Below are 27,917 nucleotides of genomic sequence, written 5' to 3'. Positions count from 1 at the left end.
CATAGTTGCTTAATATGATTATTAGAAAAAGTGCCAATTCTATCACATTCTTTCCTCCAAAAAAGAGCTACACCGCCCTTCTTACCATCCGAATCGACAATAAAAACATGTAAAGCAGTAAAAAAAACTAACAATGCTTCTAAACTCACAATTAACTAATTTAGTTTCCATTAAGAAAAATATGTCTGGGGAATATTTTTTATCAAATAATTTCAGCGCCCTAACCGTCCAAGGATTCCACAATCCTTGGAGGTTCCAACTCAAGAGTTCCATTGCATCCGGCGAGACTGAAAATCAGTCTCCACCGATATCTTAATATTTTCGAACCGGTTCGTCAACCCATCTCAAACTTTCTTTGAGAAAAGGTCTTTCGAATCCCCATCGTTAACCATACTTTTGATCCTCTTCATAGGAACTTGCTTACTTGAACCGCTAAGTTCAGCAACAACAACAACTCTTCCACCTTTGCTGCGAGTCCATGATCCCTCTTTACCAGATTTCTTCCCTTTATTCGTTTTTCCAGGAGGAGCAGATTGTGTCACAACATTAGTAATATCCTGATCTTTGCCTTGTACAATACACACCTCGACCAACCCATCAGCTTGTCCCAATACCACATTTGTTTCTCCCATAAATTCAGTTTGCTTCGACTTAGCACGTAGGCAATCTTGTTCCTGTTGCTGAGCAGCCAAACCAACCCTATCACCCACATCACTATCACCATTCTAATTAAGATTAAGCCCTCTCCGTACCCCTCCAAGATTCCCATCACTATTAGTAGAGGACCCCCATCGAGTCATGGTTATCCATTCTATCCCATCGAATATAAACGCCAGCACTATAACCCATCAAACTCCGCTTTCTAGGAGTCGCACGTAAACCAGGTCTGTATGGCCAGTCAGAAACCTTTGTCTCCTCAGGTTTGTCTTCACAATGAGCAACCAAATGGTCCATCATTCCGCACCAATAGCAGAAGTTTTGGATCCATTCATACTTAAAAGGAATCCAACATTGTTCACCCAGCGGGTTAATAACTTTGGTGCCTCGAATGACAGCTTTCGAAACATCCATCATAACTCTAACTTTACCATAACGGTTATAATCACCACTCTCGCGATCCACCTCCAACACACGTCCTACTTTCAAACCAATCTTGCTTAAGGCAGCTTTGCCTCTGCAATTCATTGGAAGATTATAGATTCACACCCATGCAGGACATTGTTTGAGTATAACGTTATTAGGTTGCATATTACCAGACATCGATTCCAAAAGAATAAGATGCTTATCAAAATTCCACGGTCTTTCACGCATAATTCGGATTTTATCATTCTTAGCAGCAAATTCGCACACACAAAAATCATCCGGAATATCCCGCATTGTAAACCCTTTAGATAACTTCCAAGCACTCGTCAAAGCACTTTTCATATGAGCTAGGTTATACGGTTTTTGAGTTAACAGGCGTCCCACCAAACTCCGTTCAGCTTTCTCCTTCGCATCATCTGTCACGATCCAATTTCATGAATCGTGACTGGCGCTAGGGTATGGGTATGGTTGTACCAAAACCCGTAGCAAGCCTCGCGGAAAACAATCAAACATATAAACCTACAGAAACACTGCTTGGGGGCAACCGAGACTCCAACTTAAGTCTAGCAATTTATATCACAGTTCTAATATAAATAACTTAAATATCTGAAATGCTCAACAGTATGCCTTAAATATAACAAGAAAATAATCCAGAGTAAACATGCTAATAATAATCAATCGGACAAACCGACAATCCTAATGTGCAATAACCAAAGTAATATATAAACTAGTTCTACTGCGGTCTAAGAGTTCGAAAACAGTGACTAATTTAAATAACATAAAACCTCCGAGGAATCAAAAGAATCGGAGTGGACCAACCTTCAATTCATAAACCTGGAAAATTTGGGAAAACAACGAGGTCAGATATACTGAGATGAGTTCGCAATACTATTTAAATTTATTAAGTTTAAAACCCTTAAATCAAAACCTTTTATACTAATATAATATGATTATGGAAAACAGTATTGAAATGATCACAGCATAAGTATGACATAGCAAACTGATAAACCCAGAGTGGACGGGAACAAATCCTCGTCATATACCAGGTAAGCAAGACATTAGTCTGCGATTCCAGAGTACTTATCGGTGCACACAATCTCGATACAAGCTTATCGAGAGTCTCGTTTCAATCCAGATCCATAATCTGTAAAAACAGTTCAAAACATTTATAATACTAAAAATATGATGCGGTACTTAATAAAGCGGTAAATAGCACTACAAACTCACTACTTGCTTATCCACGTGAAACTTGGCAAACAGCTAACCCTGCGTAGACTCCGAAGCACGAGCAGTCGACCGGTCTAAAACAATATATAAGTTAATATCCGAACAACCCCTAACTCTAAGATTACTAGACACCACGTAGAACTAGCACAAAATAATAAGACAGATAAAATTATAGAGAAACACAATTCCCAATTAAATTATAATGCCGTAAATAATTCAAGACTATCGAGTTCACACTTAAAATCCAATCTGAAAATATTATTAAAATAATATTTAAATGATAACTTAAATAAATTCCTCAAATAGTGGGTTAGTCGAGTTTCTTAAAACTATCAAGCTAAACCCACATATCCGCGACCCAAGTCTAAACCGACCCAACTGATATTCCAGAATTATAAACCATAGTTTATAATTATAATTTTAGTAAAAGATTAATTAATATCAAAGTAAAATTTAATAGCTTGAAACCCAAGTAATTAATAATTTCTGGTAAAATATCTCATTAAATAAATCAATAAATAAATAAATGGCTAAATCATAAATTTAGCCAAATTGGCATGCTAAGCCAAAATCACAAATTAATAATTAGATAAAAATATCAAATTTCCCTTTATAATAAATCACATAAATAATTTAAAAGTTAAATTAAAATTTAATCACATTGTCACATTAAGCCAAAAATAAAAATGTCACCCGAGAATTTATAAATTTATAAATTGATAATAAATACCCAGTCCCATTTAAAATAATAATGATAATAATAAATTAAATTTTAAATGGATTCAGATATTATTTTTAGATTTAAAAATAATATTTTGGAGTTTCTACATTTCAATTTAAAATGAAATCTTCGAGTTAAAATCAAAATCAAATAACCAATTGTTCAAATGCGAAATAGATAATAACTTAAACAATCAATTACTTAAAAATATAATATCCTAAGGGTCATTCTTATCTTTAACCATCACTTTCACTTTAACAAACAAAATCAAATTTCTATGTTCAGTAAACAACCCGCCAAATAAGAATCACTTCAACACCATTTGCAAAGATTATGAAAATAACTCAATCCTAAACCATAACAATTATTCACATTTCAATTTGAATAAACAATCCAGAGATATGCTAAGCAAAACATGAATAAGGGCATATCATCTACGATTTCAAAATCCAACAGTAAGAACATCACCATTATTTCCTTAACTCCCAAGCCTAATCAGAGACCACATCAAAATTATATAAGGTATAATCATTCAAACCAAAAATAATTACAAGATCCAGGATTTAATGAAAGTAGTCGAACCACAATAGCAAGCAAACAGAAAACCAAATAGCGTGCAAATACGATGAGACGACGGTAACAATAGCAAGATGATTCACGTACTGATTTGCGAGAAACGAAGAGCAAAGTTGTAGAGGAATGAGTCTACTTCCACGGGGACGAAACCAAACTAAATTCGATCTAAAAACGACTGCGAACGAATTGAAATAGCAAACTGTCGATTTATAAATCAAAACAGAAAATTACTTGAAAACGATAAAACGGCGGCGACTAATACGGGATTAATAACGTATTGTTTCACAAAAACAAAGGTCGGTCTCAAAGATAAAAGAGTCTACAATTGCTGGGAAGAATCGGAACTCACTTCGGTTCTGAAACACATGTTAAAATCGATTAAGAACAGAAGTCATTTCAAAGACCAAAGCTGAAAACAGAATTGAACTTACCGTATGAACACTAGAGTTTGGAGGATGATTAGCTCAGTAAATTCCAGAGATTATGGAGGAGAAAGGGTGGCTAGGGTTTGTTTGCAGTGTGGGGAATAGATTAGGGTTAACACATTAGGTATTTATAGGGATTAATTAGGTAGAATTTGAGTTGGAAAGGAAAAGAAAACAACGGCCAAAACAGGGCCTGTTGGAGCGATGCTGGTCTCGAATGAGACCAGCCAAGAACAGATGGGGTCTCGTTCGAGACCCTGATGGTCTCGAACGAGACCATAAAAAAAAGTAGCACGTTCATGCTCCTTGGAGTACGAACGTGCACCAGAAATTATTGAGGGTCTCGTCCGAGACCGTAGGGTCTCGAACGAAACCAACCTATTTCATCAGGTCTCTTTTAAGACCTGAGAAATAAACCTAATGGTTGAACCACAACTTAATTATAATCTCAACCGTATCCAAATCAAACCGAACCACGAATCAACACCAAATCGAGCCACAAAACTTTATTGACCCGAAAAGTACCGAAAATCCAACGATAAAATAAATAAAAAATTTACGGATTATTACATTCTCCCCAACTTATAAAAAAATTCGCCCTCGAATTTAATACAATAAACACATAGCACAAAAATAACGCAAAACACAAGTAAAACTCATAAAATCGCATAATAATCGCATAATAGTGACTCCGCATATCCGACCCGGTCTCCCAAGTGCACTCCTCAACAAAATGGTTCTGCCAAAGAACCTTGACCATCGGAATCTCCTTGTTCCGCAACTTACGCACCTGCGTATCAACAATCTCGACAGGCTGCTCCTCGTAAGATAACTCATGGTCAATCTCAACACTCTGCGATACAATCACGTGAGAAGGATCGGAAATAAATTTCCTCAACATGGATATGTGAAACACTGGATGAACTAACGAAATAACTGGTGGCAACGCTAACTTATACGCCACTGCTCCAATACGCTCAATGATCTCATACAGACTAAGATACCTCGGTGCTAACTTCCCCTTAACACCAAAACGCACAACGCCCTTCATAGGGAAAACCCGAAGAAACAAAAAATCTCCAACCCAGAACTCAATGTCTTTCCTCTTCGGATCAGCATAACTCTTATGCCGACTAAAAGCTGTCTCTAACCTCCGTTTGATCAACGATACCTTCTCTGAGGTAATCTGAAAAATCTATCCTCCCGAGAGCTTACGCTCGCAAACCACCTCCCAATAGATAGGAGATCGACACTTGCGCCCGTATAAAGTCTCATAAGGTGCCATCTCGATACTAGCATGATAACTGTTGTTGCAGGAAAACTCAATCAAAGGCAAATGAGTATCCCAGCTATCCTGAAAATCCAACACACACATCCTAAGCATGTCCTCCAAAGTCTGAATAGTCCGCTCAGACTGACCGTCAGTCTGAGAATGAAAAGCAGTACTGAAATCCAATCTCGAAACCAAAGATTCCTGCAACGCCTTCCAAACCGAGAGGTGAAAACTGAACCTCTGTCCGAAACTATCGATACTGGTACACCATAGAGACTAACAATCCGGTCAATGTACAACTGTGCCAACTTCGAAGCCTGATAAGTAACCTTGATCGGTAAGAAGTGAGCTGACTTGGTCAAACGGTCAATTATCACCCAAATCGAGTCATACCCCTGTCGGGTACGTGGCAAACCAACAACAAAATCCATAGCGATTTACTCCCATTTCCACTCTGGAATAGGTAGCGGTTGTAGATATCCAAACGGTCTCTGATGTTCTAACTTTACCTGCTGGCAAGTCAAACACTTAGACACAAACTCTGCAACATCCTTTTTCATTCCGCTCCACTAGTATGTACCCTTGAGATCATGATACATCTTGGTAGAACCCGGATGAACACTGTAAGCTGACTTGTGCGCTTCCTCCAGAATCTGGTCTCTCAAACCATCCGAAGCTGGAACACACAGTCGAGAACCGTACCTGAGAACTCCATCTGCCAGAACAAACTCAAAATTCCCATCCAAATGGATCTCATCCATAATCTGTTTCAATTGTGGATCTCAGCTTGTAAAGCTTTGATCCTATCAATCAAAACCGGTTGCACTTGCAACTGTGCCAACAAACAGCCTCTGCGAAACCTGAAATCCGTATCCTGAAGCTAACAAACTATGCCACTCACGAACCATGGGTCTCCGCCCAACCTCAAAAATATAGGCCAAACTGCCCGAAGACTTGCTACTCAACGCATCGGCTACCACATTAGCCTTACCCGGATGGTACTGAATAGAACAATCGTAGTCTTTCAGTAACTCCAACCATCTCCGCTGCCTCAGATTGAACTCACGCAAGATGTACTTCAGACTCTTATGATCAGTAAAGATCTCGCAAGTCGCACCGTACAAATAGTGCCTCCAATTCTTAAGAGCTAAAACCACAGTTGCTAACTCGAGATCTTGGGTAGGATAATTCACCTCATGCTTCTTCAGCTGGCGAAAAGTATAGGCAATCACCTTACCATGTTGCATCAACACACAACCCAAACGGATACAAGAAGCATCACAATACACAGTGAACCCCTCAATGCCAGATTGCAAAGCCAACACAGGAACTGTAGTCAAAATCTCTTTGAGCTTCTCAAAGCTCGCCTCACACTTATCAATCCACTCAAACTTAACACCCTTATGTGTCAGTTTAGTCAACGGTGCAGATATTCTGGAGAAATCCTGCACGAACCGACGATAATAGCCAGCTGACCCAAGAAAACTTTTGATCTCGGTAATTTACATCGGCCTCTGCCAATCCATAACCGGCTCAATCTTCTTCGGATCAATCTTGATCCCATCCTTTGACACCACGTGTCCTAAGAAAGTAAATTGATCCAACAAGAATTCACACTTCGAGAACTTAGCATACAGCTGATGCTCACGCAAAGTATGCAGTATCATCGTCAAGTGGAAAGCATGCTCCTCCTCACTCTGAGAGTAAATCAGTAGGCCATCAATAAACACAATAACGAACTGATCCAGAAACGGCTTGAATACCCGATTCATCATATCCATAAACACTGCTGGTGCGTTAGTCAACCCAAACGACATAACCAGAAACTCGAAATGCCCATAACGCGTTCTGAAAGCAGTCTTAGGCACATCGACGTCTCGAATCCGAAGTTGATGATACCCGGATCTCAAGTCAATCTTCAAAAAGCATTTAGCACCCTCTAACTGGTCGAACAAATCATCAATGCGAGGAAGAGGATATATGTTCTTGATAGTAACCTTGTTCATCTGTCTGTAGTCAATACATAGCCAAAAGGAACCATCCTTTTTCTTGACAAACAAAACAGGAGCACCCCACAGAGAAGTACTCGGTCTGATAAAACCACTATCCAACAATTCTTGTAACTTTCCTTCAACTCTTTCAGCTTTGCAGGAGCCATCCGATACAGAGGAATCAAAATAGGTGCTGTTCCAGGAGCAACATCGATGCAGAACTCAATGTCACGATCAGGTGGTAATCCGGGCAACTCCTCTAGAAACACATCAGTGAACTCATTCACTATCGAAACACTATGCACATCACCACTGTCAACCTCTAAATCACGAACCACCGCTAAGTAACCCTGGCAACCCTTGTCCATCATACGCTTGGCCTTGATTGCCGAAATTAGATTCTTAGGTGTTTTCGCCTTCTCCCCTTGGGAAGAAAAAGGCATATCACCAGGAATCCCAAACACAACCGACTTTGCTCGACAGTCGATCGAAGCAAAATGGCGCGAAAGCCAATCCATCCCCAAGATGACATCAAAAGCTAACACGTCAAGCATAATCAAATCAGCACTAAGATCTATACCATGTATAACCATAGAATAAGACGAATAAACCACGTCCACCACAACACAGTCAGACAAAGGCGTAGATATAGATAAAGGCTCTAACAACCTAGATGGTGTCACACCCAACTTAACAGCAAAAGTTGAAGAAACAACAGACTGGGTTGCACCCGCATCAAATAAGACCAAAGCATCTGTCACGACCCGATTCTCGGCATCGAGACCGGCGCTAGGGAATGGGAGTGGTTGCTCCAAAACCCGTAGCAAGCCTTAAAATATATTAAAAATCACTTAAAATTTTTCGCGGAATTCAAATCATTTTCGAACATTTTAAAATCGCAGTTTAAAACGTTCTTATAAAAATTACCATTTAAAACATGCACATAATTTTCTCTTTAATTATTGCATTATAGTTTCAAAACCATTTCTCTATGGTTTATCATGCATCTCATTATGCATACCATCTTACTATGGTAATTACTGCATTTCACTATGCAGGCCATTTCTCTAATGGACTTAACTGCATTTCACTATGCAGATGCGTTCGCCGCATTTTATTCAAGTGCAGTCGCTCGGACTTTCGCACAGCATTCACATATTACATATCATCAGAGTTTAAGCGTTATAAAATATAAAGCATAAATAAGTCCAACGACTACTAGGGTATCACCGTTCATTATTCTAGCTACTGCAACTCTAGACACATAAAGGAAAGTCATTCTCACTTATACAAGCCAGGGATTTCCGGAACAAGAAATTGGAAATCCACACGTCAAACTACTCGCCTGTAAAAATATTAAATTCAACGGGGTCAGTTATAAAAACTGGTGAATGCGTACAACATGTACTAATAAACATTAATATGAAAGCAATGCATTCCAGATTACCGATTCATATGAAACCCTAAACCATGATTCATGTTCCTATATGCTTTCAACACAGGAAACATAAATATTCCATTTTTTTTTCCATTCCATTCGGGTTAACCTTTTATTTTTCTTTGGCCGTATTTATTTTCTCTTTTTGTACTTTTAGCCTGTCAAATCCGATTACTCTTATTTTACGTATTTGAAAGTCCCAGACTCTTCTTACAATACAACGGATTTCGGCAGTACATAAATACTGTCGCCAATTTCACTTTTTTTAATAAAAGGTTCAACCTCTCAGATCTCGGCAGTTTGCTGACTGCCTTTGGTCGTCTATATTCCGTTGCCTCTGAAGATCTGCCATATGTCTAGGCCGTCGCCTGACTTCCAGACCGTCGTCCAGATTTCCACATACCATTTTCACATGCAACCCATTCTAAATGCAATACCGGTGATCACACAGCACTATTGCCGCCCAATAGTAAGCACGTTTCAATGAATCTAAATCGGTTTCAACACTATGAATAGTTCATGCGATTTAAATTCAAAATAAAATAAAGCATTTGCAAATCATGTAAAGCAGTTCGCAATATTTTTAATACTAATATTTAGCAGTATAAGTTGTAAACACACTCACAGTACTCGCTTATTCCAAATATAAAAATACCACCCGTCGAATATTCAAAACCTTTGCTCGCCGGTTTCCGCGACAAAACTCGCTGGATCTAATTTAGAGATTAAACATTAATAAATGTAATAACTCTAAATTCTAGGATATACTCTAGACCGACTCAACCATATAACCACATAATCACAAACCAAATTTGATTCCGACTATCTATTTCCGCGTCATCGTATTTCTATACCATACACCACGTAGTTTATTTATTTCAATAAATAAACATAGAATTATAATTCCATATAATTCTATCACACATTCAATTCATATAATTTTCTAAAATACACCTTTAGAAAATATCAACAAACATATCACAATTCACAAATATCCAAAAATATTTTTCCGTAAAATATTTTTGACCCGGGGCTCGCCCCCCCCCCCCCTTATTTTCTGCCAAAAACATTTCGGCACTAACTGCTGCCAACTGAGTTTAGGACTGAGCCAACATGCTCTATCCCCTCTACTCATACTCCGGTCACCGTATTCCGGTGGTTTTGTCCGGAAAACTCAAAAACGCTTAAAACGCTTAAAAATTCATTTTAAGCCATTTTAACACCGAAATTCACCAAAATCATTTTCAAATACATTTTTAATTTTTATCTTGTAAAAACAGCAGCCCAATATTTTTAAAATAATATTTTCATTATTTTAACCATTAAAACCGAAATAACAATTAATAATCAAAACCGATTATTAATCCGTCAAAACACTACACAAAAATCATTTAAATTCCACAAATAATTATCAAACACATTTCATAAATTTTTCATAAATATTTTCTGCCCAGAAATTAAAATGACAGTTTTACCCTTTTTAGAACAATTTTGGCCGAATAGAGTTATTAAAAATTAAACCCGATTATTAAACCGCTAAAAATTCACCATCAACCATTTAATTAACATCAACCTCAAATATAACTCATACATGAACCAATTTATTTCCAGAAATTAAAAATCCCTTTATTTACCATTTTTAAGCTATTTTTAAGCTTTAAAACAATTAAAAATCGAAACCCAACTAATTAAATTAACACCCGAATAAATTAACATTTTTAATCCACAAAACTCACACTTTAAAGCATATATAAATCTCAACATATAGATCAGCCCAGAAATTTAAATAAATAATTTAATTTTTACGGAAAAATTATTTAAAAACCGAAACCCATTAAACTAGCAATTAAAACCAACTAATTATCCATCAAACATCACATATAAACCATCCTATGCATGTTTCTAACACTTAACTAACATCAGCAACTAAAAGTAAGGTTTTGAACTTGAAATTATACCTCAAACGAACATGCAAACACACACACACGATCTACGCAATATTTCCGACGATTTTCGTGAAGAAAGTTTTGAGAGAAAATGAAAGTATAAATTTTTGTGTTTTGTTTTGTGAAGAATTCGGCACCCACAAAATGGAGAAGATGATATAGAGACTTGGGCACCAAGTTTAGCTTAGGAAAATATCTAGATATTTATTTGAAGTTTCAATTATTTACAAGTTTGCCATTATGGCATTCTTGTAAATAATTCGAACTCTAGGGGCAAAATAATTTCAACTTTACCAAATATTTAAAAACATTAAACCATATCATATGGGCTGAGTTAAAATATTTTTGGGCCTTTAAAAATATTTAAAATAATTATTTTTACGGTTTTTAGTGAAAAATCACAAAATTCACTTTTAACACGTAAAATTGCCAAAAATCACATTTAAGGCAAACACATAGCAAATCACATTTTTACCCTTATAAATTCATCACGTGAATTTATTCACTATTTTCGAGGTCCTAATCAATTAAAATTGGACTCTAGCGAAAATAAACACTAAAAATTCTACGGGGTATTACATTCACCCCTCCTTATAAGAAATTCGTCCTCGAATTTCAAAACAAACTATTACCTTGAGCAAACAAGTGGGGATATCGTTTCCGCATATCCGCCTCTGTTTCCCACGTACATTCCTCAATTGTACGGCTCCTCCAGAGCACTTTTACCATAGGTATCTCCTTACTACGGAGTTTCCTAATCTGGGTATCCACAATTTCTACGGGTTCCTCCTCATAAGATAGTTCCTCGTCTATCTCAACCTCCTGAGGTTGAATAAGTCTATGAGGGTCAGGTATATACTTCCTAAGCATCGACACGTGAAACACTGGATGTACTAGCGACATCTCAGACGGTAATGCTAACTTATAAGCTACCGCTCCTACTCGCTCAATAACCTCGTAAGGTCCTGCATACCTCGGCGCTAGCTTTCCTTTCTTTCCAAATCGGATTACACCTTTCATAGGTGATATTTTAAGAAACACAAAATCTCCGACTTGAAATTCTATATCCTTTTTCCTCACATCAGCATAGCTCTTTTGCCGACTAAATGCAGTTTCTAAACGTTGCTTAATCAACGGCACTTTCTCAGACGTAATCTGAACTATTTCAGCTCCTGACAACTTTCTTTCTCCAACTTCTTCCCAACAAATTGGAGATCTACACTTACGTCCATACAACGCCTCATACGGTGCCATCTCAATACTGGAATGATAACTATTGTTATATGAGAACTCTACTAACGGTAGATATTCATCCCAATGGCCTCCGAAATCTAAAATACACATTCTTAACATATCCTCCAAAGTCTGGATGGTCCTTTCAGACTGTCCATCTGTTTGGGGATGAAACGCCGTACTAAAATCTAAACGCGTTCCTAAAGCCTCTTGCAGACTTTGCCAAAATCGGGATGTAAAAACTGATCCTCGATCTGACACAATTGACACAGGAACTCCATGTAAACTGACTACTTTGTCAATATAAATCTGTGCCAACTTCGCTGCTGTATAGGTAACCTTGATCGGAATGAAATGAGCCGACTTTGTCATTCGATCAACGATAACCCATATCGAATCAAAACCATGTTGCGACTTAGGCAATCCAACGACAAAATCCATGGTTATTCTTTCCCATTTCCATTCTGGTATTGGTAATTGTTGCAAAAATCCAAATGGTTTCTGATGTTCCAACTTCACTTGTTGGCATATCGAACACTTAGCAACAAACTCTGCTATATCTCTTTTCATACCATTCCACCAATACATCTTCTTAACATCGTGATACATCTTGGTAGAACCAGGATGAACACTATACTTAGATCCATGTGCCTCCATCATAATTCTCTGTTTCAATTCCTCTACATTTGGTACGCACACCCTTATACCAAATTTCAGAATACCACCTTTCAAATTATACTCAGAGTTCATTCCCTTTTGAACTTCTTCAATAACATGCTTTAGTTGAGGATCCGTTGTCTGAAGTTCCTTAATCTGATCATTCAATGTAGGTTTAATCGTCATTTGAGCTAACAAACTCCCCAAATACGAAACCTCTAATTGAACTCCTTGATCAAACAACGAATGCACTTCTCTAATCATTGGTCTCTTCTCAACTAAAGTAATATGAGCTAAACTTCCTGCTGATTTTCTACTTAACGCATCAGCCACCACGTTAGCTTTGCCAGGATGATACTGTATCGTACAGTCATAATCCTTTAGCAACTCCATCCACCTCCTCTGCCTGAGATTCAACTCTCTCTGATCAAATATATATTTCAGACTCTTGTGATCAGTGAATATTTCGCATTTTGCTCCATATAGGTAATGTCTCCAAATCTTTAATGCGAATATCACTGCTGCTAATTCTAGATCATGGGTTGGATAATTAACTTCATGCTTTTTCAACTGGCGAGAAGCATAAGCTATAACCCGACCATGTTGCATCAGTACACATCCTAACCCGATCCTAGAAGCATCACAATAGACTGTAAGTCCATCACTACTAGAAGGTAATGCCAGAACTGGAGCTGTTGTCAAACACTCCTTCAGCTTCTGGAAACTCACTTCACATTGATCAGTCCAAATGAACTTCGTGTTCTTCTGAGTCAGCTTAGTTAATGGTGCAGACAACTTAGAAAAGTCTTGCACAAACCGTCTATAATAACCAGCTAAACCCAAGAAACTACGAATTTCTGTCACTGAACTTGGCCTTTTCCAATCCATCACAGCTTCAATCTTTTTAGGATCCACCTTAATCCCACTTTGAGATACTACATGTCCCAAAAATGCTACTTCTTCTAACCAAAACTCACACTTCGAGAATTTGGCATAAAGCTGATGATCTCTCAAAGTTTGTAACACAATCCTTAAGTGTTGCGCATGCTCCTCCTCTGTGCGCGAATAAATCAAGATATCATCTATGAACACTATCACGAATTGATCTAGAAACGGTTTAAAAATCCGATTCATCAAATCCATGAAAGCCGCTGGTGCATTTGTCAATCCAAATGACATCACCAAAAATTCATAATGACCGTATCTTGTTCTGAATGCAGTCTTTGGAATATCATCATTTCTGATCTTCAACTGATGATAACCAGACCTCAGATCAATCTTTGAAAAGTACCTCGCTCCTTGCAATTGATCGAATAAATCGTCAATTCTGGGTAAAGGATACTTATTCTTGATTGTGACCTTATTGAGTTGTCTGTAATCTATACAGAGTCTCATAGATCCATCCTTCTTCTTAACAAACAACACAGGTGCTCCCCAAGGTGAGACACTTGGTCGTATAAATCCACGATCAATCAATTCTTCTAATTGATCCTTCAACTCCTTTAGTTCTGCTGGTGCCATACGATACGGAGGTATCGATATTGGACTTGTACCAGGAACTAGATCAATACAGAATTCAATCTCTCGATCTGGTGGTAATCCAGGTAACTCTTCTGGAAACACATCAGAATACTCCGAAACTACTGGTACATCATTCACACTTCCAACTTCCTTCTGAATATCTCGTACCAGAGCTAAAAATCCTTGACATCCTTTACATAACATCTTTCTCGCTTTCAAAGCCGAGACTAAACTCTTTGGGGTTTCCAACTTCTCTCCCCGTATAGAGATAAGTTCAGTTCCAGGTGCATGGAACGTCACTATCTTTTCTCTACAATCCACATTTGCATAATGTTGCGACAACCAATCCATTCCTAGGATGACGTCGAATTCTAAGACATTAAGCAACAACAAATCCGCAAGCAATTCTCGCTCTCCAATTAACACAGGACACGACGGATACACTACAGTAACGTCTATGCTTTCGCCTACAGGTGTAGCTACTAACAATGGGTTTTGCAAAATCACAGGTTGAATTCCTAATTTTAATGCAAAACTCGACGATACAAATGAATGCGTAGCACCGGGATCAAATAAAATTGATGCATCATGCGAAGATATTGAAAATATACCTTGCACTACCGCATTCGACGCATTCGCCTCTTGAGGATTGATCGCAAAAACTCTAGCCTGCCCTCCGCTAGCAGTTGCTCCAGATCCTCGTCCGCCTATGGTCCTTCCTCCACCACGATTACCAAAACCATATCCTCTTCCACGTTGTCCATTAAACACATTCTGGTTCTGTGCCTGCCCAGACACTGCAGGATATACAGGTCTAGGTTGTTGAAACACTGGTTGAACAACACTAGCACTTGAACCTTGTGGTCTAGACATAGGACATTCTCTTGAGAAATGACCTTGCTGCCCACACGTGTAACAACCTCTCGTCATAAAGCATACCCCAAAATGCTTCTTCCCACAAGTATTACATAGTGGTACTGTTCCTCCTGAACTTCGTCCACTAGAACTTGATCCAGACATACTGAACCTCCTATCTTTCTTTCCTTTCTTAAATCCTTTACGATATGGTCCAGTGAACCTGTTCGTATTCGAACTAGCAGTTCCTTCTCTTACGAGCTCACCAGTAACATTGATCTTTCCAAATTGGATCAAAGTACTTTCCATCTGACGTGCACTATCGATGATTTGCACCAAATCCTTCCTTACATCAGATAGCAATCCAATATATTCGGGTCCTAGCCCCTTAATAAACCTTGAATTCACCCTATCTCTATCCAACATCAGATCAGGTGTGAAACGACTCAACCTTGTGAACTCCGTCACATACTCCTGCACCGTCTTTCCTATCTTGTTCAAATTCAACAACTTCTCTCGATGATTCTCCGTTACTGATAACGGCAGAAAGAATTCCTTAAATCGAGTGACAAATTCATTCCAAGTCATCTCTCCCATACTTGGTTGAATATGCCTTTGAAACCAATCCTTCGCAGATCCTTTTACTGACATCTCCACCATCAGTATAGACTGTCTTTCACTAGCATTAAGACGTCTAGCATTCATCTCTACTTCATCCAAGAAATCTAATGCATCGTTTGATCCATCAAACTTCATGGGCTTGAGCCTCATGTAAGCCATAACGAGATCACGATCAACATTAGCACCAACTCTCTGCTGTTGGTAATCCAACTGCTCTCTGTGCATATTTTGCACTTCCGCTTGATTCGTTTGCATGGCTGCTATGCCAGCTAAAAATTGTTCGAAATCAAAGCCCGGAATATTAAAATTAGGCCCACGGCCTCTACCACGACCTCGACCACGTCCACGTCCACGACCACGACCTTCGCCTGCTGCGGGTATCGCATCGTTATGAACGGACTCCTCATCATGAACATTCTCCTCTTGAATGTTTTCCTCATGCTGATCAGCCATTCTGATCAAAGCACGTCGTCTATTAAAAATCTATCTAAGCGTTCTAATCGTATACTATCAGGCTCTACTTACTCCTAACAAGCATACAGACTCGATCCTAGAGCACAGCTGGGAATATTTAAAAACAAATGATGACTTAACAAATGACATGACAGAAACTTATATGTTGCAGTAGACTCTATATATTAATTTCCTAGGTTCACATTCCATACGGTATTTTACAATGATACCACCTTTCACATATTAGTAATGGTTTAAGATTATAAACCATCACTTTGATATCAAACTCGACAATGGCCCGTTTTTCGACCATTGCTCTGATACCACCTTTGTCACGACCCGATTCTCGGCATCGAGACCGGCGCTAGGGAATGGGAGTGGTTGCTCCGAAACCCGTAGCAAGCCTTAAAATATATTAAAAATCACTTAAAATTTTTCGCGGAATTCAAATCATTTTCGAACATTTTAAAATCGCAGTTTAAAACGTTCTTATAAAAATTACCATTTAAAACATGCACATAATTTTCTCTTTAATTATTGCATTATAGTTTCAAAACCATTTCTCTATGGTTTATCATGCATCTCATTATGCATACCATCTTACTATGGTAATTACTGCATTTCACTATGCAGGCCATTTCTCTAATGGACTTAACTGCATTTCACTATGCAGATGCGTTCGCCGCATTTTATTCAAGTGCAGTCGCTCGGACTTTCGCACAGCATTCACATATTACATATCATCAGAGTTTAAGCGTTATAAAATATAAAGCATAAATAAGTCCAACGACTACTAGGGTATCACCGTTCATTATTCTAGCTACTGCAACTCTAGACACATAAAGGAAAGTCATTCTCACTTATACAAGCCAGGGATTTCCGGAACAAGAAATTGGAAATCCACACGTCAAACTACTCGCCTGTAAAAATATTAAATTCAACGGGGTCAGTTATAAAAACTGGTGAATGCGTACAACATGTACTAATAAACATTAATATGAAAGCAATGCATTCCAGATTACCGATTCATATGAAACCCTAAACCATGATTCATGTTCCTATATGCTTTCAACACAGGAAACATAAATATTCCATTTTTTTTTCCATTCCATTCGGGTTAACCTTTTATTTTTCTTTGGCCGTATTTATTTTCTCTTTTTGTACTTTTAGCCTGTCAAATCCGATTACTCTTATTTTACGTATTTGAAAGTCCCAGACTCTTCTTACAATACAACGGATTTCGGCAGTACATAAATACTGTCGCCAATTTCACTTTTTTTAATAAAAGGTTCAACCTCTCAGATCTCGGCAGTTTGCTGACTGCCTTTGGTCGTCTATATTCTGTTGCCTCTGAAGATCTGCCATATGTCTAGGCCGTCGCCTGACTTCCAGACCGTCGTCCAGATTTCCACATACCATTTTCACATGCAACCCATTCTAAATGCAATACCGGTGATCACACAGCACTATTGCCGCCCAATAGTAAGCACGTTTCAATGAATCTAAATCGGTTTCAACACTATGAATAGTTCATGCGATTTAAATTCAAAATAAAATAAAGCATTTGCAAATCATGTAAAGCAGTTCGCAATATTTTTAATACTAATATTTAGCAGTATAAGCTGTAAACACACTCACAGTACTCGCTTATTCCAAATATAAAAATACCACCCGTCGAATATTCAAAACCTTTGCTCGCCGGTTTCCGCGACAAAACTCGCTGGATCTAATTTAGAGATTAAACATTAATAAATGTAATAACTCTAAATTCTAGGATATACTCTAGACCGACTCAACCATATAACCACATAATCACAAACCAAATTTGATTCCGACTATCTATTTCCGCGTCATCGTATTTCTATACGATACACCACGTAGTTTATTTATTTCAATAAATAAACATAGAATTATAATTCCATATAATTCTATCACACATTCAATTCATATAATTTTCTAAAATACACCATTAGAAAATATCAACAAACATATCACAATTCACAAATATCCAAAAATATTTTTCCGTAAAATATTTTTGACCCGGGGCTCGGCCCCCCCCTTATTTTCTGCCAAAAACATTTCGGCACTAACTGCTGCCAACTGAGTTTAGGACTGAGCCAACATGCTCTATCCCCTCTACTCATACTCCGGTCACCGTATTCCGGTGGTTTTGTCCGGAAAACTCAAAAACGCTTAAAACGCTTAAAAATTCATTTTAAGCCATTTTAACACCGAAATTCACCAAAATCATTTTCAAATACATTTTTAATTTTTATCTTGTAAAAACAGCAGCCCAATATTTTTAAAATAATATTTTCATTATTTTAACCATTAAAACCGAAATAACAATTAATAATCAAAACCGATTATTAATCCGTCAAAACACTACACAAAAATCATTTAAATTCCACAAATAATTATCAAACACATTTCATAAATTTTTCATAAATATTTTCTGCCCAGAAATTAAAATGACAGTTTTACCCTTTTTAGAACAATTTTGGCCGAATAGAGTTATTAAAAATTAAACTCGATTATTAAACCGCTAAAAATTCACCATCAACCATTTAATTAACATCAACCTCAAATATAACTCATACATGAACCAATTTATTTCCAGAAATTAAAAATCCCTTTATTTACCATTTTTAAGCTATTTTTAAGCTTTAAAACAATTAAAAATCGAAACCCAACTAATTAAATTAACACCCGAATAAATTAACATTTTTAATCCACAAAAATCACACTTTAAAGCATATATAAATCTCAACATATAGATCAGCCCCAGAAATTTAAATAAATAATTTAATTTTTACGGAAAAATTATTTAAAAACCGAAACCCATTAAACTAGCAATTAAAACCAACTAATTATCCATCAAACATCACATATAAACCATCCTATGCATGTTTCTAACACTTAACTAACATCAGCAACTAAAAGTAAGGTTTTGAACTTGAAATTATACCTCAAACGAACATGCAAACACACACACACGATCTACGCAATATTTCCGACGATTTTCGTGAAGAAAGTTTTGAGAGAAAATGAAAGTATAAATTTTTGTGTTTTGTTTTGTGAAGAATTCGGCACCCACAAAATGGAGAAGATGATATAGAGACTTGGGCACCAAGTTTAGCTTAGGAAAATATCTAGATATTTATTTGAAGTTTCAATTATTTACAAGTTTGCCATTATGGCATTCTTGTAAATAATTCGAACTCTAGGGGCAAAATAATTTCAACTTTACCAAATATTTAAAAACATTAAACCATATCATATGGGCTGAGTTAAAATATTTTTGGGCCTTTAAAAATATTTAAAATAATTATTTTTACGGTTTTTAGTGAAAAATCACAAAATTCACTTTTAACACGTAAAATTGCCAAAAATCACATTTAAGGCAAACACATAGCAAATCACATTTTTACCCTTATAAATTCATCACGTGAATTTATTCACTATTTTCGAGGTCCTAATCAATTAAAATTGGACTCTAGCGAAAATAAACACTAAAAATTCTACGGGGTATTACATTCACCCCTCCTTATAAGAAATTCGTCCTCGAATTTCAAAACAAACTATTACCTTGAGCAAACAAGTGGGGATATCGTTTCCGCATATCCGCCTCTGTTTCCCACGTACATTCCTCAATTGTACGGCTCCTCCAGAGCACTTTTACCATAGGTATCTCCTTACTACGGAGTTTCCTAATCTGGGTATCCACAATTTCTACGGGTTCCTCCTCATAAGATAGTTCCTCGTCTATCTCAACCTCCTGAGGTTGAATAAGTCTATGAGGGTCAGGTATATACTTCCTAAGCATCGACACGTGAAACACTGGATGTACTAGCGACATCTCAGACGGTAATGCTAACTTATAAGCTACCGCTCCTACTCGCTCAATAACCTCGTAAGGTCCTGCATACCTCGGCGCTAGCTTTCCTTTCTTTCCAAATCGGATTACACCTTTCATAGGTGATATTTTAAGAAACACAAAATCTCCGACTTGAAATTCTATATCCTTTTTCCTCACATCAGCATAGCTCTTTTGCCGACTAAATGCAGTTTCTAAACGTTGCTTAATCAACGGCACTTTCTCAGACGTAATCTGAACTATTTCAGCTCCTGACAACTTTCTTTCTCCAACTTCTTCCCAACAAATTGGAGATCTACACTTACGTCCATACAACGCCTCATACGGTGCCATCTCAATACTGGAATGATAACTATTGTTATATGAGAACTCTACTAACGGTAGATATTCATCCCAATGGCCTCCGAAATCTAAAATACACATTCTTAACATATCCTCCAAAGTCTGGATGGTCCTTTCAGACTGTCCATCTGTTTGGGGATGAAACGCCGTACTAAAATCTAAACGCGTTCCTAAAGCCTCTTGCAGACTTTGCCAAAATCGGGATGTAAAAACTGATCCTCGATCTGACACAATTGACACAGGAACTCCATGTAAACTGACTACTTTGTCAATATAAATCTGTGCCAACTTCGCTGCTGTATAGGTAACCTTGATCGGAATGAAATGAGCCGACTTTGTCATTCGATCAACGATAACCCATATCGAATCAAAACCATGTTGCGACTTAGGCAATCCAACGACAAAATCCATGGTTATTCTTTCCCATTTCCATTCTGGTATTGGTAATTGTTGCAAAAATCCAAATGGTTTCTGATGTTCCAACTTCACTTGTTGGCATATCGAACACTTAGCAACAAACTCTGCTATATCTCTTTTCATACCATTCCACCAATACATCTTCTTAACATCGTGATACATCTTGGTAGAACCAGGATGAACACTATACTTAGATCCATGTGCCTCCATCATAATTCTCTGTTTCAATTCCTCTACATTTGGTACGCACACCCTTATACCAAATTTCAGAATACCACCTTTCAAATTATACTCAGAGTTCATTCCCTTTTGAACTTCTTCAATAACATGCTTTAGTTGAGGATCCGTTGTCTGAAGTTCCTTAATCTGATCATTCAATGTAGGTTTAATCGTCATTTGAGCTAACAAACTCCCCAAATACGAAACCTCTAATTGAACTCCTTGATCAAACAACGAATGCACTTCTCTAATCATTGGTCTCTTCTCAACTAAAGTAATATGAGCTAAACTTCCTGCTGATTTTCTACTTAACGCATCAGCCACCACGTTAGCTTTGCCAGGATGATACTGTATCGTACAGTCATAATCCTTTAGCAACTCCATCCACCTCCTCTGCCTGAGATTCAACTCTCTCTGATCAAATATATATTTCAGACTCTTGTGATCAGTGAATATTTCGCATTTTGCTCCATATAGGTAATGTCTCCAAATCTTTAATGCGAATATCACTGCTGCTAATTCTAGATCATGGGTTGGATAATTAACTTCATGCTTTTTCAACTGGCGAGAAGCATAAGCTATAACCCGACCATGTTGCATCAGTACACATCCTAACCCGATCCTAGAAGCATCACAATAGACTGTAAGTCCATCACTACTAGAAGGTAATGCCAGAACTGGAGCTGTTGTCAAACACTCCTTCAGCTTCTGGAAACTCACTTCACATTGATCAGTCCAAATGAACTTCGTGTTCTTCTGAGTCAGCTTAGTTAATGGTGCAGACAACTTAGAAAAGTCTTGCACAAACCGTCTATAATAACCAGCTAAACCCAAGAAACTACGAATTTCTGTCACTGAACTTGGCCTTTTCCAATCCATCACAGCTTCAATCTTTTTAGGATCCACCTTAATCCCACTTTGAGATACTACATGTCCCAAAAATGCTACTTCTTCTAACCAAAACTCACACTTCGAGAATTTGGCATAAAGCTGATGATCTCTCAAAGTTTGTAACACAATCCTTAAGTGTTGCGCATGCTCCTCCTCTGTGCGCGAATAAATCAAGATATCATCTATGAACACTATCACGAATTGATCTAGAAACGGTTTAAAAATCCGATTCATCAAATCCATGAAAGCCGCTGGTGCATTTGTCAATCCAAATGACATCACCAAAAATTCATAATGACCGTATCTTGTTCTGAATGCAGTCTTTGGAATATCATCATTTCTGATCTTCAACTGATGATAACCAGACCTCAGATCAATCTTTGAAAAGTACCTCGCTCCTTGCAATTGATCGAATAAATCGTCAATTCTGGGTAAAGGATACTTATTCTTGATTGTGACCTTATTGAGTTGTCTGTAATCTATACAGAGTCTCATAGATCCATCCTTCTTCTTAACAAACAACACAGGTGCTCCCCAAGGTGAGACACTTGGTCGTATAAATCCACGATCAATCAATTCTTCTAATTGATCCTTCAACTCCTTTAGTTCTGCTGGTGCCATACGATACGGAGGTATCGATATTGGACTTGTACCAGGAACTAGATCAATACAGAATTCAATCTCTCGATCTGGTGGTAATCCAGGTAACTCTTCTGGAAACACATCAGAATACTCCGAAACTACTGGTACATCATTCACACTTCCAACTTCCTTCTGAATATCTCGTACCAGAGCTAAAAATCCTTGACATCCTTTACATAACATCTTTCTCGCTTTCAAAGCCGAGACTAAACTCTTTGGGGTTTCCAACTTCTCTCCCCGTATAGAGATAAGTTCAGTTCCAGGTGCATGGAACGTCACTATCTTTTCTCTACAATCCACATTTGCATAATGTTGCGACAACCAATCCATTCCTAGGATGACGTCGAATTCTAAGACATTAAGCAACAACAAATCCGCAAGCAATTCTCGCTCTCCAATTAACACAGGACACGACGGATACACTACAGTAACGTCTATGCTTTCGCCTACAGGTGTAGCTACTAACAATGGGTTTTGCAAAATCACAGGTTGAATTCCTAATTTTAATGCAAAACTCGACGATACAAATGAATGCGTAGCACCGGGATCAAATAAAATTGATGCATCATGCGAAGATATTGAAAATATACCTTGCACTACCGCATTCGACGCATTCGCCTCTTGAGGATTGATCGCAAAAACTCTAGCCTGCCCTCCGCTAGCAGTTGCTCCAGATCCTCGTCCGCCTATGGTCCTTCCTCCACCACGATTACCAAAACCATATCCTCTTCCACGTTGTCCATTAAACACATTCTGGTTCTGTGCCTGCCCAGACACTGCAGGATATACAGGTCTAGGTTGTTGAAACACTGGTTGAACAACACTAGCACTTGAACCTTGTGGTCTAGACATAGGACATTCTCTTGAGAAATGACCTTGCTGCCCACACGTGTAACAACCTCTCGTCATAAAGCATACCCCAAAATGCTTCTTCCCACAAGTATTACATAGTGGTACTGTTCCTCCTGAACTTCGTCCACTAGAACTTGATCCAGACATACTGAACCTCCTATCTTTCTTTCCTTTCTTAAATCCTTTACGATATGGTCCAGTGAACCTGTTCGTATTCGAACTAGCAGTTCCTTCTCTTACGAGCTCACCAGTAACATTGATCTTTCCAAATTGGATCAAAGTACTTTCCATCTGACGTGCACTATCGATGATTTGCACCAAATCCTTCCTTACATCAGATAGCAATCCAATATATTCGGGTCCTAGCCCCTTAATAAACCTTGAATTCACCCTATCTCTATCCAACATCAGATCAGGTGTGAAACGACTCAACCTTGTGAACTCCGTCACATACTCCTGCACCGTCTTTCCTATCTTGTTCAAATTCAACAACTTCTCTCGATGATTCTCCGTTACTGATAACGGCAGAAAGAATTCCTTAAATCGAGTGACAAATTCATTCCAAGTCATCTCTCCCATACTTGGTTGAATATGCCTTTGAAACCAATCCTTCGCAGATCCTTTTACTGACATCTCCACCATCAGTATAGACTGTCTTTCACTAGCATTAAGACGTCTAGCATTCATCTCTACTTCATCCAAGAAATCTAATGCATCGTTTGATCCATCAAACTTCATGGGCTTGAGCCTCATGTAAGCCATAACGAGATCACGATCAACATTAGCACCAACTCTCTGCTGTTGGTAATCCAACTGCTCTCTGTGCATATTTTGCACTTCCGCTTGATTCGTTTGCATGGCTGCTATGCCAGCTAAAAATTGTTCGAAATCAAAGCCCGGAATATTAAAATTAGGCCCACGGCCTCTACCACGACCTCGACCACGTCCACGTCCACGACCACGACCTTCGCCTGCTGCGGGTATCGCATCGTTATGAACGGACTCCTCATCATGAACATTCTCCTCTTGAATGTTTTCCTCATGCTGATCAGCCATTCTGATCAAAGCACGTCGTCTATTAAAAATCTATCTAAGCGTTCTAATCGTATACTATCAGGCTCTACTTACTCCTAACAAGCATACAGACTCGATCCTAGAGCACAGCTGGGAATATTTAAAAACAAATGATGACTTAACAAATGACATGACAGAAACTTATATGTTGCAGTAGACTCTATATATTAATTTCCTAGGTTCACATTCCATACGGTATTTTACAATGATACCACCTTTCACATATTAGTAATGGTTTAAGATTATAAACCATCACTTTGATATCAAACTCGACAATGGCCCGTTTTTCGACCATTGCTCTGATACCACCTTTGTCACGACCCGATTCTCGGCATCGAGACCGGCGCTAGGGAATGGGAGTGGTTGCTCCGAAACCCGTAGCAAGCCTTAAAATATATTAAAAATCACTTAAAAATTTTCGCGGAATTCAAATCATTTTCGAACATTTTAAAATCGCAGTTTAAAACGTTCTTATAAAAATTACCATTTAAAACATGCACATAATTTTCTCTTTAATTATTGCATTATAGTTTCAAAACCATTTCTCTATGGTTTATCATGCATCTCATTATGCATACCATCTTACTATGGTAATTACTGCATTTCACTATGCAGGCCATTTCTCTAATGGACTTAACTGCATTTCACTATGCAGATGCGTTCGCCGCATTTTATTCAAGTGCAGTCGCTCGGACTTTCGCACAGCATTCACATATTACATATCATCAGAGTTTAAGCGTTATAAAATATAAAGCATAAATAAGTCCAACGACTACTAGGGTATCACCGTTCATTATTCTAGCTACTGCAACTCTAGACACATAAAGGAAAGTCATTCTCACTTATACAAGCCAGGGATTTCCGGAACAAGAAATTGGAAATCCACACGTCAAACTACTCGCCTGTAAAAATATTAAATTCAACGGGGTCAGTTATAAAAACTGGTGAATGCGTACAACATGTACTAATAAACATTAATATGAAAGCAATGCATTCCAGATTACCGATTCATATGAAACCCTAAACCATGATTCATGTTCCTATATGCTTTCAACACAGGAAACATAAATATTCCATTTTTTTTTCCATTCCATTCGGGTTAACCTTTTATTTTTCTTTGGCCGTATTTATTTTCTCTTTTTGTACTTTTAGCCTGTCAAATCCGATTACTCTTATTTTACGTATTTGAAAGTCCCAGACTCTTCTTACAATACAACGGATTTCGGCAGTACATAAATACTGTCGCCAATTTCACTTTTTTTAATAAAAGGTTCAACCTCTCAGATCTCGGCAGTTTGCTGACTGCCTTTGGTCGTCTATATTCCGTTGCCTCTGAAGATCTGCCATATGTCTAGGCCGTCGCCTGACTTCCAGACCGTCGTCCAGATTTCCACATACCATTTTCACATGCAACCCATTCTAAATGCAATACCGGTGATCACACAGCACTATTGCCGCCCAATAGTAAGCACGTTTCAATGAATCTAAATCGGTTTCAACACTATGAATAGTTCATGCGATTTAAATTCAAAATAAAATAAAGCATTTGCAAATCATGTAAAGCAGTTCGCAATATTTTTAATACTAATATTTAGCAGTATAAGTTGTAAACACACTCACAGTACTCGCTTATTCCAAATATAAAAATACCACCCGTCGAATATTCAAAACCTTTGCTCGCCGGTTTCCGCGACAAAACTCGCTGGATCTAATTTAGAGATTAAACATTAATAAATGTAATAACTCTAAATTCTAGGATATACTCTAGACCGACTCAACCATATAACCACATAATCACAAACCAAATTTGATTCCGACTATCTATTTCCGCGTCATCGTATTTCTATACCATACACCACGTAGTTTATTTATTTCAATAAATAAACATAGAATTATAATTCCATATAATTCTATCACACATTCAATTCATATAATTTTCTAAAATACACCTTTAGAAAATATCAACAAACATATCACAATTCACAAATATCCAAAAATATTTTTCCGTAAAATATTTTTGACCCGGGGCTCGCCCCCCCCCCCCCCCCCCTTATTTTCTGCCAAAAACATTTCGGCACTAACTGCTGCCAACTGAGTTTAGGACTGAGCCAACATGCTCTATCCCCTCTACTCATACTCCGGTCACCGTATTCCGGTGGTTTTGTCCGGAAAACTCAAAAACGCTTAAAACGCTTAAAAATTCATTTTAAGCCATTTTAACACCGAAATTCACCAAAATCATTTTCAAATACATTTTTAATTTTTATCTTGTAAAAACAGCAGCCCAATATTTTTAAAATAATATTTTCATTATTTTAACCATTAAAACCGAAATAACAATTAATAATCAAAACCGATTATTAATCCGTCAAAACACTACACAAAAATCATTTAAATTCCACAAATAATTATCAAACACATTTCATAAATTTTTCATAAATATTTTCTGCCCAGAAATTAAAATGACAGTTTTACCCTTTTTAGAACAATTTTGGCCGAATAGAGTTATTAAAAATTAAACCCGATTATTAAACCGCTAAAAATTCACCATCAACCATTTAATTAACATCAACCTCAAATATAACTCATACATGAACCAATTTATTTCCAGAAATTAAAAATCCCTTTATTTACCATTTTTAAGCTATTTTTAAGCTTCAAAACAATTAAAAATCGAAACCCAACTAATTAAATTAACACCCGAATAAATTAACATTTTTAATCCACAAAACTCACACTTTAAAGCATATATAAATCTCAACATATAGATCAGCCCAGAAATTTAAATAAATAATTTAATTTTTACGGAAAAATTATTTAAAAACCGAAACCCATTAAACTAGCAATTAAAACCAACTAATTATCCATCAAACATCACATATAAACCATCCTATGCATGTTTCTAACACTTAACTAACATCAGCAACTAAAAGTAAGGTTTTGAACTTGAAATTATACCTCAAACGAACATGCAAACACACACACACGATCTACGCAATATTTCCGACGATTTTCGTGAAGAAAGTTTTGAGAGAAAATGAAAGTATAAATTTTTGTGTTTTGTTTTGTGAAGAATTCGGCACCCACAAAATGGAGAAGATGATATAGAGACTTGGGCACCAAGTTTAGCTTAGGAAAATATCTAGATATTTATTTGAAGTTTCAATTATTTACAAGTTTGCCATTATGGCATTCTTGTAAATAATTCGAACTCTAGGGGCAAAATAATTTCAACTTTACCAAATATTTAAAAACATTAAACCATATCATATGGGCTGAGTTAAAATATTTTTGGGCCTTTAAAAATATTTAAAATAATTATTTTTACGGTTTTTAGTGAAAAATCACAAAATTCACTTTTAACACGTAAAATTGCCAAAAATCACATTTAAGGCAAACACATAGCAAATCACATTTTTACCCTTATAAATTCATCACGTGAATTTATTCACTATTTTCGAGGTCCTAATCAATTAAAATTGGACTCTAGCGAAAATAAACACTAAAAATTCTACGGGGTATTACATTCACCCCTCCTTATAAGAAATTCGTCCTCGAATTTCAAAACAAACTATTACCTTGA

At 37.3% G+C, this 27,917-nt stretch overlaps 2 protein-coding genes and 1 long non-coding RNA gene across 3 annotated transcripts; all 3 read right to left on the bottom strand.

Moving 5' to 3' along the window:
* Positions 1-8,369: 8,369 nt before the first annotated feature.
* Positions 8,370-10,937, bottom strand: LOC126660632 (uncharacterized). Its single transcript, XR_007635394.2, has 2 exons — positions 10,693-10,937; positions 8,370-9,447 (listed from the first exon to the last, which is right to left on the bottom strand). It is a non-coding gene; the product is annotated as an uncharacterized LOC126660632 (long non-coding RNA).
* A 3,507-nt stretch (positions 10,938-14,444) lies between these two features.
* LOC126661879 (uncharacterized) lies at positions 14,445-19,233 on the bottom strand. The gene is made up of 5 exons (XM_056104155.1): positions 18,989-19,233; positions 17,659-17,746; positions 14,703-16,940; positions 14,539-14,609; positions 14,445-14,462 (listed from the first exon to the last, which is right to left on the bottom strand). The coding sequence occupies exons 3-5, from the start codon at positions 16,018-16,020 to the stop codon at positions 14,445-14,447; spliced, it is 1,407 nt and encodes a 468-aa protein (XP_055960130.1). The 5' UTR covers positions 16,021-16,940; positions 17,659-17,746; positions 18,989-19,233.
* Positions 19,234-22,740: 3,507 nt separating this feature from the next.
* Positions 22,741-27,519, bottom strand: LOC130014969 (uncharacterized). The gene is made up of 4 exons (XM_056104154.1): positions 27,293-27,519; positions 22,999-26,042; positions 22,835-22,905; positions 22,741-22,758 (listed from the first exon to the last, which is right to left on the bottom strand). Exons 2-4 carry the CDS (start codon positions 24,314-24,316, stop codon positions 22,741-22,743), a joined length of 1,407 nt encoding a protein of 468 aa, XP_055960129.1. The 5' UTR covers positions 24,317-26,042; positions 27,293-27,519.
* Between the last annotated feature and the right edge of the window lie 398 nt (positions 27,520-27,917).

Source organism: Mercurialis annua, linkage group LG8 (assembly GCF_937616625.2).
Source record: "Mercurialis annua linkage group LG8, ddMerAnnu1.2, whole genome shotgun sequence".
Taxonomy (NCBI): domain Eukaryota; kingdom Viridiplantae; phylum Streptophyta; class Magnoliopsida; order Malpighiales; family Euphorbiaceae; genus Mercurialis; species Mercurialis annua.
Note: the sequence above shows the minus strand (reverse complement) of the source record. Positions and strands in the feature narration are given on the sequence as shown.

Bases quoted from the DNA above. Each gene is read 5' to 3' on its own strand.
- LOC126661879 (XM_056104155.1), bottom strand. From the start codon at position 16,020: ATGGCTGATCAGCATGAGGAAAACATTCAAGAGGAGAATGTTCATGAT. The intron at 14,610-14,702 runs GTATATTTTCAA...CATTAAAATTAG, and splicing joins GTCGAATGCGGTAGTGCAAG to GAATTCAACCTGTGATTTTG.
- LOC130014969 (XM_056104154.1), bottom strand. From the start codon at position 24,316: ATGGCTGATCAGCATGAGGAAAACATTCAAGAGGAGAATGTTCATGAT. The intron at 22,906-22,998 runs GTATATTTTCAA...CATTAAAATTAG, and splicing joins GTCGAATGCGGTAGTGCAAG to GAATTCAACCTGTGATTTTG.